General features: G+C 51.8%; 1 protein-coding gene across 1 annotated transcript in view; it reads left to right on the top strand.

Moving 5' to 3' along the window:
• Positions 1-12,751, top strand: part of ACTN4 (actinin alpha 4) — a 79,470-nt gene that overhangs the window by 41,754 nt on the left and 24,965 nt on the right. Inside the window, 3 exon segments of the mRNA XM_070398047.1 lie at positions 8,019-8,133; positions 8,376-8,495; positions 11,946-12,032. Coding sequence (XP_070254148.1) covers positions 8,019-8,133; positions 8,376-8,495; positions 11,946-12,032 — 322 coding nt within the window.

Genomic DNA, 12,751 nt, shown 5'->3' with positions numbered 1-12,751 from the left:
CTTCACAGACACCCTGGACAGATCCATGCAGATACTGCCAGAATAATCACCTTTTTGCTTGGGCCCCTGGTAACTCAGATTCCAGAAGGCTTAGCCTTTGGGCCCTGAAAGCACTTTTATAGCTAGCGATGAAGCCCAGGGCCAGGGGAGCAGTCTCTGCTTTCAGAACTGAAAAGGTGCTCTGAGGTCTGGCAGTAGCCTGGCAGATGGACAATAAGAAGGGTGGGTGCCTATCCTAGGAATAAATAGCTCTCCTTCCCCTATGTCCAAGCCCCAGGCATCCTTCCTGAGGACCTAGGGAAGCAGAAACTATGGGCAGTGTCAGAGGCCACAGCAGGCAAGGTGGGAGTTTAAGAGGTGCAACTGCACCCTCCCCTTCAAAGCAGCTAGTGCCCCAGCAGAGCAGCAGGCCCTACATGGTATAGCGGAGATGAGGTTTAAAAAGTAGCACCGTAGGAACACACTTGGGGGGGGAGTGTGCTGTGTCCAGTGCCAGTCAGCCTGGGTCTGGGGGAAAGACATGCAGCTGTTCCTGGGGCAGCAATTGACCTGTGACCTCCTGCTTAAAGAGGTTCATGGTGTACACAGCGGGGCAGTGAACAGGTTTTTCGAAAATCTTGGAGTCAGCAGAATCCACATGTGAGCCTCTGCTGGGCGGGCAGGAATAGTGCAGCCTCTGACGCTGATCCAGGAGCTCTTCTTTGCTAATAATCAAAAGCCAGCATGCTTGCCTCAGCCTGGAGCGGGGGCTGTTTCTAGGTCAAAACTGACTTTGCAAAAGAGTCCCTTCATTCTGGGCTTAAAGAAAATGTTGTGTAGCAGGAAGTCATTGCATTGGGGGGGAAAGAGAAGAAAAGCTTTTTAGCTGGATCAGCTGCATCCCACCAGGATCCTTCTTGCACTTTCCATCCCTCTGCCCTTTGGAACACCACTGGATTGCCAGTGTCTTTCAAATGTTTGTTTCTTGCTCAGTAACACCCCCCCCCCCCCGCCCGCCCCCCCCCACCCCCCCCAGCATAGAGAGAGAGGGTTTACCTCTTTGGGTTGGGAGAGGGAGTCATCCACGAATGGCTCATTAAAGCCCACTGCTGCCACATTCCTGGCTGCTTAGGTCACCTCTCGAACAATATCCATCATTCATTTACCCAGCCACCCCACATCCTGCTGCTGGGAGGGGTCCCTGTGACACAGGAAGGACTTTATGACCAGCCATGCCAGGCCACCTCTCCCTCCCCCTTCATATTGAGTGACAAAGCAGAAACAGCTCTGGGGCCCCTCTGAAACCTGCTTTCCTGGGTGCACCATGGGGCCTCAGCATAGAGAGTGGTAACAGTGGATCCCAATGGAACCAACAAGCTCGTCTTTCTTCTTTTACCCCTCCCTCTCCTCCACTATACCCAGTGCTATTTTAGCAACTAGAGAAGAATCTCTAACAGGCTGCCAGTGTGCAGAGGCAAGTTTGGGAGGCTCTTTGTGGTTTTGTTCATGTGTGTTCTGAAAGACAGACGAGTCCACATCCTTCCTCCCTAGATAGGTCTAGGGCTGGGTGCAAGCTCCCTTCATGGAATGACAGGGGCAGACTTGGAACAGCAGGGCCACCATTGGCATTGTGCCTTCCTCACACACTGGGCCCAGGCCATCCTCTAAAAAGCATGCCAAATTTTGGAGCCACAGTCTTGCCTGCCTGCCTGACTTTGTGAGCTCACCTCCAGCTCTGGGACTGAGGTAGGGCTGGAGCTTTTGCTGACTTGGTTCTGCTCGCTCTGCTTTGCCCATCTGGTACCTGGCATTCTACTCAAAACCTTGTGGAATGAGTGACTACCCCATGTTTGTGCTGATTAGCTGTGTGACCCTCGGCAAGTCACTTAACCTCTCTCTGTCTCAGTCTCCTCTTAAAGTGGAGATGATAATCTCTCACATGATCATGAGGTTGGAGGTTTTAAAGAGTTACTGTGTGTAAATGGAAAGAACTAGCAATGAACCGTTATTGCGTAGTTACCTTTAGCATGCTCTCCCCATCAGAATGTAAATTCTGTGTCTGTTTTGCTTCCTCCTATATAGCAAGTACCTAGTAGGAGTTCCAAGTCAGGATTTGTCAGTCATGTGAATACATTGAGTGCCTCTTAGGTGAAGCTCTGGGGACATGGCCACCAGTCAGTCAGTGCTGCCCCTGGAAAATGACCCTTGACAGTAAAACACAGATGAGCTCGATGCTCTTGCCTTCCCCTCCTCCCAACAGAGGCCGGCACCTTTGGGCCCTCCCAAATGAAATTGACATCTTGAGCTGGCATTGCCAACATGGCTCCTCTGCCTTTCTCCTGCAAGTTTCTCTCAGAGCTCTCTACCCTCTTTTCCACACTGACCCTTGCCCCCTTCAGCTTAATACCATGCAACAGCAGCCAGCATGACCTTTTGAAGGCCCCATGAGGTTGGTCTGCCCGCCTCCTGGCACATCTTTCTCCTCTCACTCCTTTCTTCTTGAAACATGCTATTTCACCTGTTGTTCCCATTATCTGGAAAGTCTCCCTTACATCTGTATTACTAACTCATTCTCAGTCAGATCAGAGTTGGAGAATCACCTTCTTAGGGAAACTTCCCATGTCTACCCCTGCCACTACATCAGGAGTTGTACCCCAGCACATGGAACCCTCTCTTTAGCTCCCTTTCCAGTGGTGAGAGAGAGGCGAACAGGTGCAACATAATACATCAGGGCCTGGCCTCTGGAGCTTAGTACCTGGCTTTAAATCCAGCTCTAGAACTTGCCAGGTGTGTAACTACCTGTGGGCAAGTCACATCACCTCTTACCAGTGGTTCTCAACCTCCTGGCCCTTTAAATACAGTTCCTCATGTTGTGACCCAACCATAAAATTATTTTCGTTGCTACTTCATAACTGTAATGTTGCTACTGTTAGGAATCGTAATGTAAATATCTGATATGCAGGATAGTCTTAGGCGACCCCTGTGAAAGGGTCGTTCTACCGCCAAAGGGGTCGCGACCCACAGGTTGAGAACCGCTGTCTTAGACCCTTGTCCTATTTGTAGAATAGGACAGTAATAGCACTGACCTTAGAAGATAGTTCTGAGGATGACAAATTGCCTAGAACAGTGCTTGGCACATAGTAAGCTCTATAGGAGCATCTGCTACGGTTGTTACTGTTATCACTTTTCTGTACTGAGTATTTGCTTGATTAATGAGATCCTCTCCCTCATCAGACTGGGAACTCTATAGAGTGCAGTCTGTGTCTGCTTTGGCTCACTATGTACTCGGTGTAGGGCCTGGCCTTGGGTTGACACTCAGCAAATGCTTGTTGAGGAATGGATGTGTACCAACCCCGCAGTGGCCTGGGGCGTGGGAGCAGGTGGGACCTGCTGTCAGCCAGACTGAGAATTTTGCATAGCTGAATTTTGCTCATGAGGCCTCCATCTGTAGAAACTGCCCTTCGGCACTATCCCCTCTACACATCTTAGTCTAAATCCAGGTAGGAAGAGTGTATAAGCGGAATGCTATTTTTGTAACCAACTAGAAAAAGCTATAAATTTTTAATATCCTATTTGAATTCCAGCTCCTATTCACCAGTCATACTGCACGGAAAAGTGACCTTCTGCAGTTCCCTGAAGATGGCCTCACAAGGTCATGCTATCCTTGCTCAGAGCTCAGGGCTCCATGAGCCTCCAGTGTCAGTAGACGCCTCTCAACTTTCAGGAGAGAAAATAGTGCCAAGCAGGGCATGGATTGAGGCGGGGGAAGCCTGTGGGTGGAGTTCCGTTTTGTGTCTGTCAGGTTCAGGAGGGAGTTCTTCCTACTCACCACCTAGGCCAGGTAAGTGGATATTCTCCCCATGCACCTGCTCAGTGTTCTGCTTGGGACTCTGCCTGCCTCTAGCCAGGGAGACAGAAGTACATGGCAGAGTTACCACTTACTTAAAAATAGATCTTTCTTGACATGTATGTAGCACTGAGTACTTAATTTGTGCTAGGCACAGTCCTAAGTGGTTTACTTGCATTATTTTGTCTGATCTTCATTTAAATGAAGAGATTATTATCTTTATTTCATCAACAAGGAAGCCAAGGCTCATTGCTTGCCCAAGGTTACACTTTTGGCAGATTGCCTCAATGGCAGAGACAAGATTTGAACCCAGGTCTGTGTGAGTCCTAAGCCAGAGCACTTGCTTACTGCTCAGAGAAGATGAGCAAAGGGCAGAGATGGGACATGTGTTTGGAGATGGGTAGTACCATGACCTTGTGAGGAAAGATGGTGTGAACCAAACAAGGCAAGATTGTTCAAAGCCTCCACAGGTTGGGGTGCATCTTGAGAGGATCTCCTGCAATCTTGTTTCCATTTCAAACCATGGGGGTGGGGTAAGGGTCTTTGCAGAGAGGGAGGCAGCAGTGTGGATATGTGTGCTCACACAGTTCAAATGGCACTTTATATTTATTACTAGGAGCCCAGTGCACGAATTTGTGCACCTTGAACTGTGGGCTGCGAGGCTGCAGTGGGCACAGAGGCGGGTCTCGGCCCATCCTCTGTGCCCCTACCTAGCCCCTCCTGCTGCGGCCCCTGGTCTTCTGTCTGCTGGCAGCTCCCGCTGCTGCTTGCACCCACTGATGGTGCCAAGCGATTGGGGCCGGCGCCAGCAGCAGGTGCAAGTGGCGGCTGCTGCCCCAATTGCCCCTCAGGAGCAGGGGGAGGTGGAGAAGCCCTCAGGGATGATTGGGGCTGGCAGCCACCACTTGCACCTGCTAATGGCGCCGAGCAGTAGGGACTGGTGCTGGGCACTTGCAATGGGTGCTAGCAGTGGCTCCAGTGCCAGCAGCAGGTGTGATTGCCAGGCGGGACCGTGGCATGTGGGAGCAAAGAATTTTCAGTAACCACCGGAGGCTGGCCCCGATGACAGCAACAGGTGCCCCGCCTTGGTCTGCTCACCTGCTCCACCATTTCGCTGTGGTCGACACCTGCCATGTTTCGCGCATGCCCCCTGGTGTTCACGCACATCATAGCGACCGGTTGTTCCGTCGTTCAGTCTATTTGCATATTAGGGTTTTATATAGATAGATTTTTAAAAAAAATCCTCACCCTAGGACATGCTCAGAGAAAGGAAGGGGGGGGGGGGCGCGGGGGAGAGCCCACAACCCAAGTATGTGCCCTGACCGGGAATTAAACCAGCAACCTTTCGGTGTGCAGGACACGCTCCAACCAACTGAGCCATACTGGCCAGGCTCATCTGACACTTCATGCTAACCTTGTGTAAGAGGCTTTAAAGCATACCCCCCCTGCCCCCCCCCCCCCCCCCCCCCCCACCACCACCATTTAATCTTGCAACAACTACAGGAGGTAGGTTCTGGTAAGTTTATCCTATAGAGAAGGAAAATCAGGTATAATAGGTCAAGTCACTTGATTGGAAACACAGAACAAGTAAGCTGAGGAGCTGGCATTTAAACCCAGACTTGTGTCCCTTCAGAGCAAGTATAATCCAGGCAGTGGAGCTTCCATTGAGACCCTTGCTCAGCCATGCTTGCAGACCAGGTGCCTAGATCTTGGCCTCAGCAGAACACCAATAAAGCTTGCCCTCTGGGAACTGCCCTCTTGCATCCTCTCAGCCGTGAGATGTGATTGGCCACTTTACTGCCCAACAGCATCTATCAGGCACATGCAAGATCAGAGGCTCAGCATCCCCTTCTCATTTCCTGCCCTAGCCCCGCCTGCTACTGCCCTTGGCAGAGTTCCATGTGTACTCGCTGCCCACCCCTGAGACCAGCTGTGCTTTGGGCATTATAAAAATATGTGAGATGTGAGGGGTAATTCCTACCCCATGGGAGTGTGCACATGTGCACGGAACCTCCAGTGAGATCCAGACGAGGAGGAGGCTGTCAGAGAGATGCTGAGGGCTGTGTACCAATGAGGGCTGGCAGGGCACAGAGAAAGTACTCTGTGGAGGAGGCAGGCAGGATTTCAGGAGAGACACAGGGACGTATTGAGAACATTTTTTGAGCACCTGCTATGCGCTCTACAGGCATTGTCACCTTGAATCCTCACACTGGCCGTGACCCCAGTGCCATCTTCATCATCACGTTACAGATGAGGAAGCAGATGCTAGGATGGGTAACTTGCCCACATGAGAGGTGTAACCAGCATTCTAGCCCTGGTTTGTCTGAATTCAGAATTGTATAGGGGCAGTGTGGGAAATTTGGTAGGGAAGGCAAATTCATACATTCCTTAATGAGAACCTGCTTGGTGGCCAGAGCTCAAAGTAGCTCACGGCTGTGGGAGGCAGGAGACAATGCATAATTGTTGAGAGATCAGACACAGAGGAGAGGACATCCAGGTCAGAATCGGGTCAGAGCAAGCAAGTTGGTGCAGGCACCCCCCGAGGAGCTGCCTTTCAGGCTGACTTGAGGAAAAGGCAGTTGCTGGCTAAGGTGAGGCAGGAACAAGGCAATGAGAACAGCCTCAAACAGGAAGGGGCTTTCTGTCTCCTAGGCGGAGGAATTCATAGTTGTAAGAGGCAGGCGGGGGAGTCCTGGGCCACCGGCAGTCCATCCCATCCTGTCCCATGCCCTCCCCTCCCTGCACTCAGGTTTGGAAGGAAACCTCTTGTGGTCCCCATTGTAGTACAGCATGTTAATTAAGCAGCTTCTTTGTCTGGGAATGACCCTGTGTTAAGTCTCTGAATGAACAGGACTGGTGGCATTATCAGAACACATAGTGTTTGGCCAGAGGCTCCTTGGAAGCCCCTCACCCCCACGTGGCCTCTGCCTGTGCCTGTACCTGGGCACGGAGTGTGTGCTCTTGCACATTCCTGGCTGTCTGCCCACGTGCACACTGACCCCTGCAGAATGAAGAGGGTAGAGATTCCTATGAGAAACTGGGTGGGGCTTTTCCCAGACCCTGCTTCGGGAGGCTGAGTGGGCCGGTTTCCCAGAAGGAGTCTGGGCATTCCCTGGCGCTGACATCTGATAACATGCCCCAACCAGCAGGGGGCTGAGTGGCTGGTCACCACCAGAAGGCCAAGTGCCTTGTATTTGGGTGTTCTATGTTCAGGTTTGGGCTTCTTGTCTATGGCCCTCTTTACCTGAAAACTCCCTTTCACCTTCCAGCATCTTCATGCCCACTGATCCTCAGAAACTTCCTCCTCAGAAACAGTTGTTTGACTGGGGAAGGAGGAGGCCTGCCTCCCACTTGCCTGGCATCCCTCTCTAAGATACATTGATCTTGAGATTTGGAAGGGTGGGATGTGGAATGTTCCCCAGGGAATAGAGGACATGTGTCCGATAGGAAAGCAAACTGTGAGGACATGCACAGGGGAGGTGCTTGCTGGTAGGCCACTCAAAGCTCCCAAGGGACACTAACATAAGGAAACCTTGAATTTATAGGAGGCTTTACTTTTCCAGCTGTTTTCCTGTCCCAGGTCATCTCTGTGCCAGAGATGGGGAAGTGGCTGCCCAAGCTTCTACAGGGCAGGTGGGTGGAGGCAGTACTAGCTGGTGCTTGTGATCTGGCCAGTCCACTGAATGTATGAGGGCTGGCCGTGTCTGCCCAAGAGAACATAGCTCCACAGCAGCGGTCGCCAACCGGTAGTCTGCGGACCACTGGTGGTCCACGAGGTCCGAAAGGTTGGCGGCCGCTGCTGTACAGGAGCAGGGCCCCTGCCTCTTGTTTTCACACTTGGGCCTGGTACTTAGTCAGATAGGTTTGTGTGATTGAACAAGCAAACCACAGGTTGTGGCACCTCTGTCTGCTACCTGTGCTAGGCTTAGGATGTCTCGGAGAGGGCACTTGTTCCAAGGGTGGCAGACTTAGGTTCCAATCTATGCTCTGCCACTTTTCACCTAGGTGTTTGTGCAGTGGGTCTGTTAATTACCCTGAGCCTCAGTTTCCTCAGATCAACCTGCTAAGTTGTTGTAATGATTAGAAACAGTATATATAAAGGGTGAAGCCCAGGGCTATGGCCCAGCCCTTTTGCTAGAAGCCCCAACAGCCATTCTGACCCTCCTGGCCACTCTCTGCTTTGCTTCCCTAGACCTTCACAGCCTGGTGCAATTCCCACCTGCGGAAGGCTGGCACGCAGATCGAGAACATCGACGAGGACTTTCGAGATGGGCTCAAGCTCATGCTCCTCCTGGAGGTCATCTCAGGTGAGACTCCTCTCTCATGAAGCACACCCCACCTGGAACCAGGTACCTGTCACAGCAGGCCCCAGGACATGGCCCACCCCATCTGTCCTGTTGCTACTGGGAAAAGTAGCAAGTTGCTATACGGCTGAAGTAGCAGTGTGTCTGAGCATAGGCCTTTTGGGATGGGCCCAGAGTGCTGTGGCAGCCCGTTCTGTGGCAGCAATGGGACCCTAGAGCTTTTCTTTTTTTCTCTTCTTTCTCAGGTGAGCGGTTACCTAAGCCAGAGCGGGGCAAGATGAGAGTGCACAAAATCAACAATGTGAACAAAGCACTGGATTTCATTGCTAGCAAAGGAGTCAAGCTGGTCTCCATCGGGGCAGAAGGTGAGCTTGGATTGGGCAGCTCAGTTTCTGACCTGCAAGCTCTGAGGCCTGACCTCTGCCTCAGAAGTTGTGCTGATGGTAGAACACTGGGTGTGCTTAAAGCCCCGATATATCCTCAACAGTGACCACAGTGATTGCCTCAATGTGACATTGGGCCCACAAGTTTCCCCTCCCCTCCCACAGAATAATCCAGTCCAAGACCGAGGAATCTAGCGCCCCTGATCACGCAAGGCAGGCTTCCTCTGCAGGGAGAGGAATGGCTTTGACTTGTACCCTGGGGACACTGACAGACAAGTGACATGGCATCTCTCTGTGCCAGGAGCACATTTGCCCTTAGGCCCTGCCTGGTATCTGTGGGCAGGAGGGGATGCAGAAGGTAGAAGAGCACTCGAGGCCCAGTGTCAGTGCACTGGGGCAGGGAGTGCAAGCCCAAAGGTCAATGACCAGACTTTGCTGGCTACATGGCCTGGGAGAATTTGTCCTCTGACTGATTACCCAGGATCCTTCTGTGCCCCATGGAGATTCTCAGGACTGTAACTTTCTACTTCAAGCCCTCCTACTAGAGCAACAACGTGCTGTCCCTCTAGCAGCGGGTTCTTGTCTTGTGGTCACAGGCACTTTTGGAGACTAGGTGAAGCCTGATGGAGTTCAGCTGCTCCCCATCAGCCTAGACTCAAAAGTTCTCATTAGTCAGAGCAGTTTCCCTGTGCACAACATCCATGTTGTCCCAGCATTTCGAAAAACAAAGAAAACTAATTGCCATTAGTGACAGTACTCTGAGAGTTTGGCCAAGACTCTAGGCTAGAGTGCCTGTAGAGAGTCCAAGGCTTCCCCTGCCCCTGCTGCCCTGGGACCTCTCCAGAGAGGGGTGCCAAGCCTTAGATACCACAGTTGGAGTAGTTGGTGTTTGTTTAAAAAAAATCAAAGCCCAAAGATTTAATTAGGCCCTGAGATTTTCTGTCCTTGCATGGATCTTTCCTCCTGGCTGCACTCCAGTCTTCTGCTTCTCACAGCTGCATTTATTTTGCTCAAATTCTATTTTGTAAATACAGAAGGGGTTAGAGGAGAGGCCCGTGGCAGTCATCAGTTTTCATTTGGAGAAAAACTCAGGCTAAAAACGTTCTTTTTTCATGTCCAAATTAGTTCACTCCCAATTCTGTGACCCTCAGGCCTTAGACAAAGCTGTAGAGCAGCCTACTAGGGACATTCCGAGGGCTTTGGGATACCTGAGAACCCCAGCCCCCACACTGCCCTTATCTCCCTGTCCCTCTAAGGATCTACACAGTTGTAGGAACATTGCTTCCTTATGGGGGTTAGAAGAGGGAATGAGTTGGAGGCACAGCTGCAGTTCCGAGAAGCAGCTGGTGGAAGTGTAATGAGAAAAGCCATCTTCTTCCCCTCACAGGAACTCCCTGAGCCCTCCGTGACCAGCTTCCCCATGTAACCGGCTGGGGGTGGGAGCTGTGACCTCCTCTCCAGATTGCCCATCCCCCACCTCTGGGTATCTGGCACTTGGGAGGAATGCAGCTTAGATTTCCTGAATGAATGGCTGCCTTTGCTCCACACTGGGAAGCCTCTGTCTGGTTTCAGAGTCTGGGCTTCTTGGCCCTGGGAAAGGGCCTGCAGACACTGTGTTCTTCCTCTGCCTCCAGGCTGCAGACTACACCTATTTTCTTATCCTGAAACTAAAGCCAAAAGCTATCCTCAGCCATCAGCCCATGGCTTCAAGTGGGGAGTTTCCCCACCATTGCCAATAGAGTCCCACCCCTTTCTCTTGAGTGTGTCCTTGGGGAAGGTTGGGCCCCATCCTGTGGATGACCACGATACCCCCTTTTTAAATCAAACCCATCCTAGAGTTTTCTGCTCTTGAGGATCCGTGAACAAGATCTCTTGAAGTGTCCTATTCTTCCCACCCTTTCTCCCTGCATCTTGTGTGCCAGGGTGTGTGGGGGCAGAGGACATTTGAAAGACTGCCAAAGGCACATCTGGCTGATGGGCTCCTCCTGGATGAGGCCACTTGTACTTCTGTCACCCAGCAGTGGACACATGGTACCCTGAGTGCTGCAGAGATGACTTTCTCTAAGTTGCTGAAGCTAAAGAATGTGTGGTCCAGACCCTTCTCTCTCACTCCCAGACGTTTCAGAGAGAAGTTGGTTTTTGGGTTCTGTGTCCCTACTTTCCTCTTCCTTCAACAACATCATATCTTTCTCAAGGGCCAGGGCCAGGTGCTGGGGATGCAGTGGTCACAAAGGCAGACAGTGAACAAGTAAACCAACCAAGAAATACATGGTTCCAATTGGCAATCCGTATGAGGGGAAGAGCAGGGTGGGGGGAGAGGGGCCCTGGGATGGGTGCAGGGAGCACCTTTAGACGTGTTCAGGGAAGCCATTTTGAAGAGGTGACAATAAGCAGAGGCTGACAGAATAAGAAGGACTTACCATCTGAGAAAGGGGGTTGAGGGATGCATTTTTGTTGGTGGGCAGAAGGTGTGAGGTCCTTAAAGCAGAAAAGAGCCTGGCTTGCCAAAAGGACACAGCTAAAGTGCTGGGGAGGGAGAAGGGCAAGGTCACCCAGAGCAGACCTTGTAAGCTGGGCCTCAGAACACGGGCTTCGTTTGAGGTGTAGGTGAGTGACACAAATCTGATGCAGTTTTTAAAGGGACCATCCTAGCTGCTGTGTGGAGGTGGATTGCAGGGGCTGGTGTAGGGTGCAGTGCATCAAGCTCTGGAGGAGACAACAGTGGCTTGGGCAAAGGTGGCAGCATTGGGCTTGGAAGGGTCTGGACCACACATTCTTTAGCTTCAGCAACTTAGAGAAAGTCATCTCTGCAGCACTCAGGGTACCATGTGTCCACTGCTGGGTGACAGACAGTTCTCAACAAACAGTAGTGCGACATGCACCTACCAGTGGGGAGACGTGCCCATAAAGCCTGATGGAGGTGTCAACAGAGGGCTGGGAGCAAGCTTCGGGGAGGAGCAGTCTTTTAAGCTGGGTCAAGGGAGCCCTGGCTGATTTTGCTCAGTGGAAAGAGCGGCGGCCTGCAGACTGAAGGGTCCCGGGTTCGATTCCAGTCAAGGGCACATGCCTGGGTTGCGGGCTCCATCCCCGGTGGGGGGCATGTAGGAGGCAGCTAATCAGTGATTCTCTCTCATCATTGATGTTTCTATCTCTCCCTCTCCCTTCCTCTCTGAAAGCAATAAAAATATATTAAAAAGAAAAAGAGAGAGAATGAGCTGGTGTGAGGGAAAGAGGCTTGCATGGCCAAGGACACATGTTAAGAGGCTTTTGGACTGTGCTTCACAGAGTGTTCAGGGGACATCTCCAGTGAGGGTGGTGGAGGGTAGGCCTGGGCAGCTAACTTTAAGTGGGTTGGGAAGGCTGCCCTGGGATAGGGGGGCTCTCAGTCTGGTTTAACAACCTTCTTGCCCTTTGCCCCCTCCCTGCACACAGAGATCGTGGATGGCAACGCAAAGATGACGCTGGGGATGATTTGGACCATCATCCTCAGGTTCGCCATCCAGGACATCTCGGTGGAAGGTAAGAGCCAAGAGTCCTACTGACAGCCAAAAACCACTTTCTCCCTACCCAGGTTCCACCTGAGTTGGGAGAGTTAGATTAGGATTTCGGGCATTTTGTCTTCATGCTTCAAGGCTCATCCCTGTTTCCTTTCCTTGTGGACACGTCTTACAGGGCCTGGCCATGTGCAGGAGTGGTTAGTGGAGATTCTGGCCCAGGCTGTAGGTGAAGGGATCCCCCTCGAAGCCACCCAACTCTGGTATCCACCCAGAGTACTTTGCTTTCACAGCCTCTGTCTCGGTGGACCCTCACATCACCCTCATGAAGATGGCATGATCAGCTCCAATTTACAGCCGAGGAATCTGAGTCATATAGACATTAGTCAGAGTCAGGCCTGGCCTGGTTCCCCTGAGCGTCAGCGCCTACCTGTTTCCACTCTCCGACTTTTGCCTCTGTGGATCTGGAATCAGTCCAGGCCATCACCAACTCTTCACTTTGTTCAAGGAGAGGCCGAGGCCAGGATCAAAGGCTTCTTTGATGATGTATCCTGGCAGTAAAAGGCACAGGCCTTGTGGTCTGAAACATGGCACAGGTTCAGACCTTGACATTATTCTGTCACTGCCATTTCCTGGGGTGACCCTGTGTGAGTTACTTCTTGGGGCCATGTGTGCTGATCGGCGGTTAGGATCAGCAGAGGCCTGCCCATGTCTGGAATGGGAGGGGCTGTTGCTACCGTCACT

This window comes from Myotis yumanensis, unplaced genomic scaffold (assembly GCF_028538775.1).
Source record: "Myotis yumanensis isolate MYYU_CA2020_CCGP unplaced genomic scaffold, mMyoYum1.0.hap1 SCAF_18, whole genome shotgun sequence".
NCBI classification, from domain to species: Eukaryota; Metazoa; Chordata; class Mammalia; order Chiroptera; family Vespertilionidae; genus Myotis; species Myotis yumanensis.
Note: the sequence above shows the minus strand (reverse complement) of the source record. Positions and strands in the feature narration are given on the sequence as shown.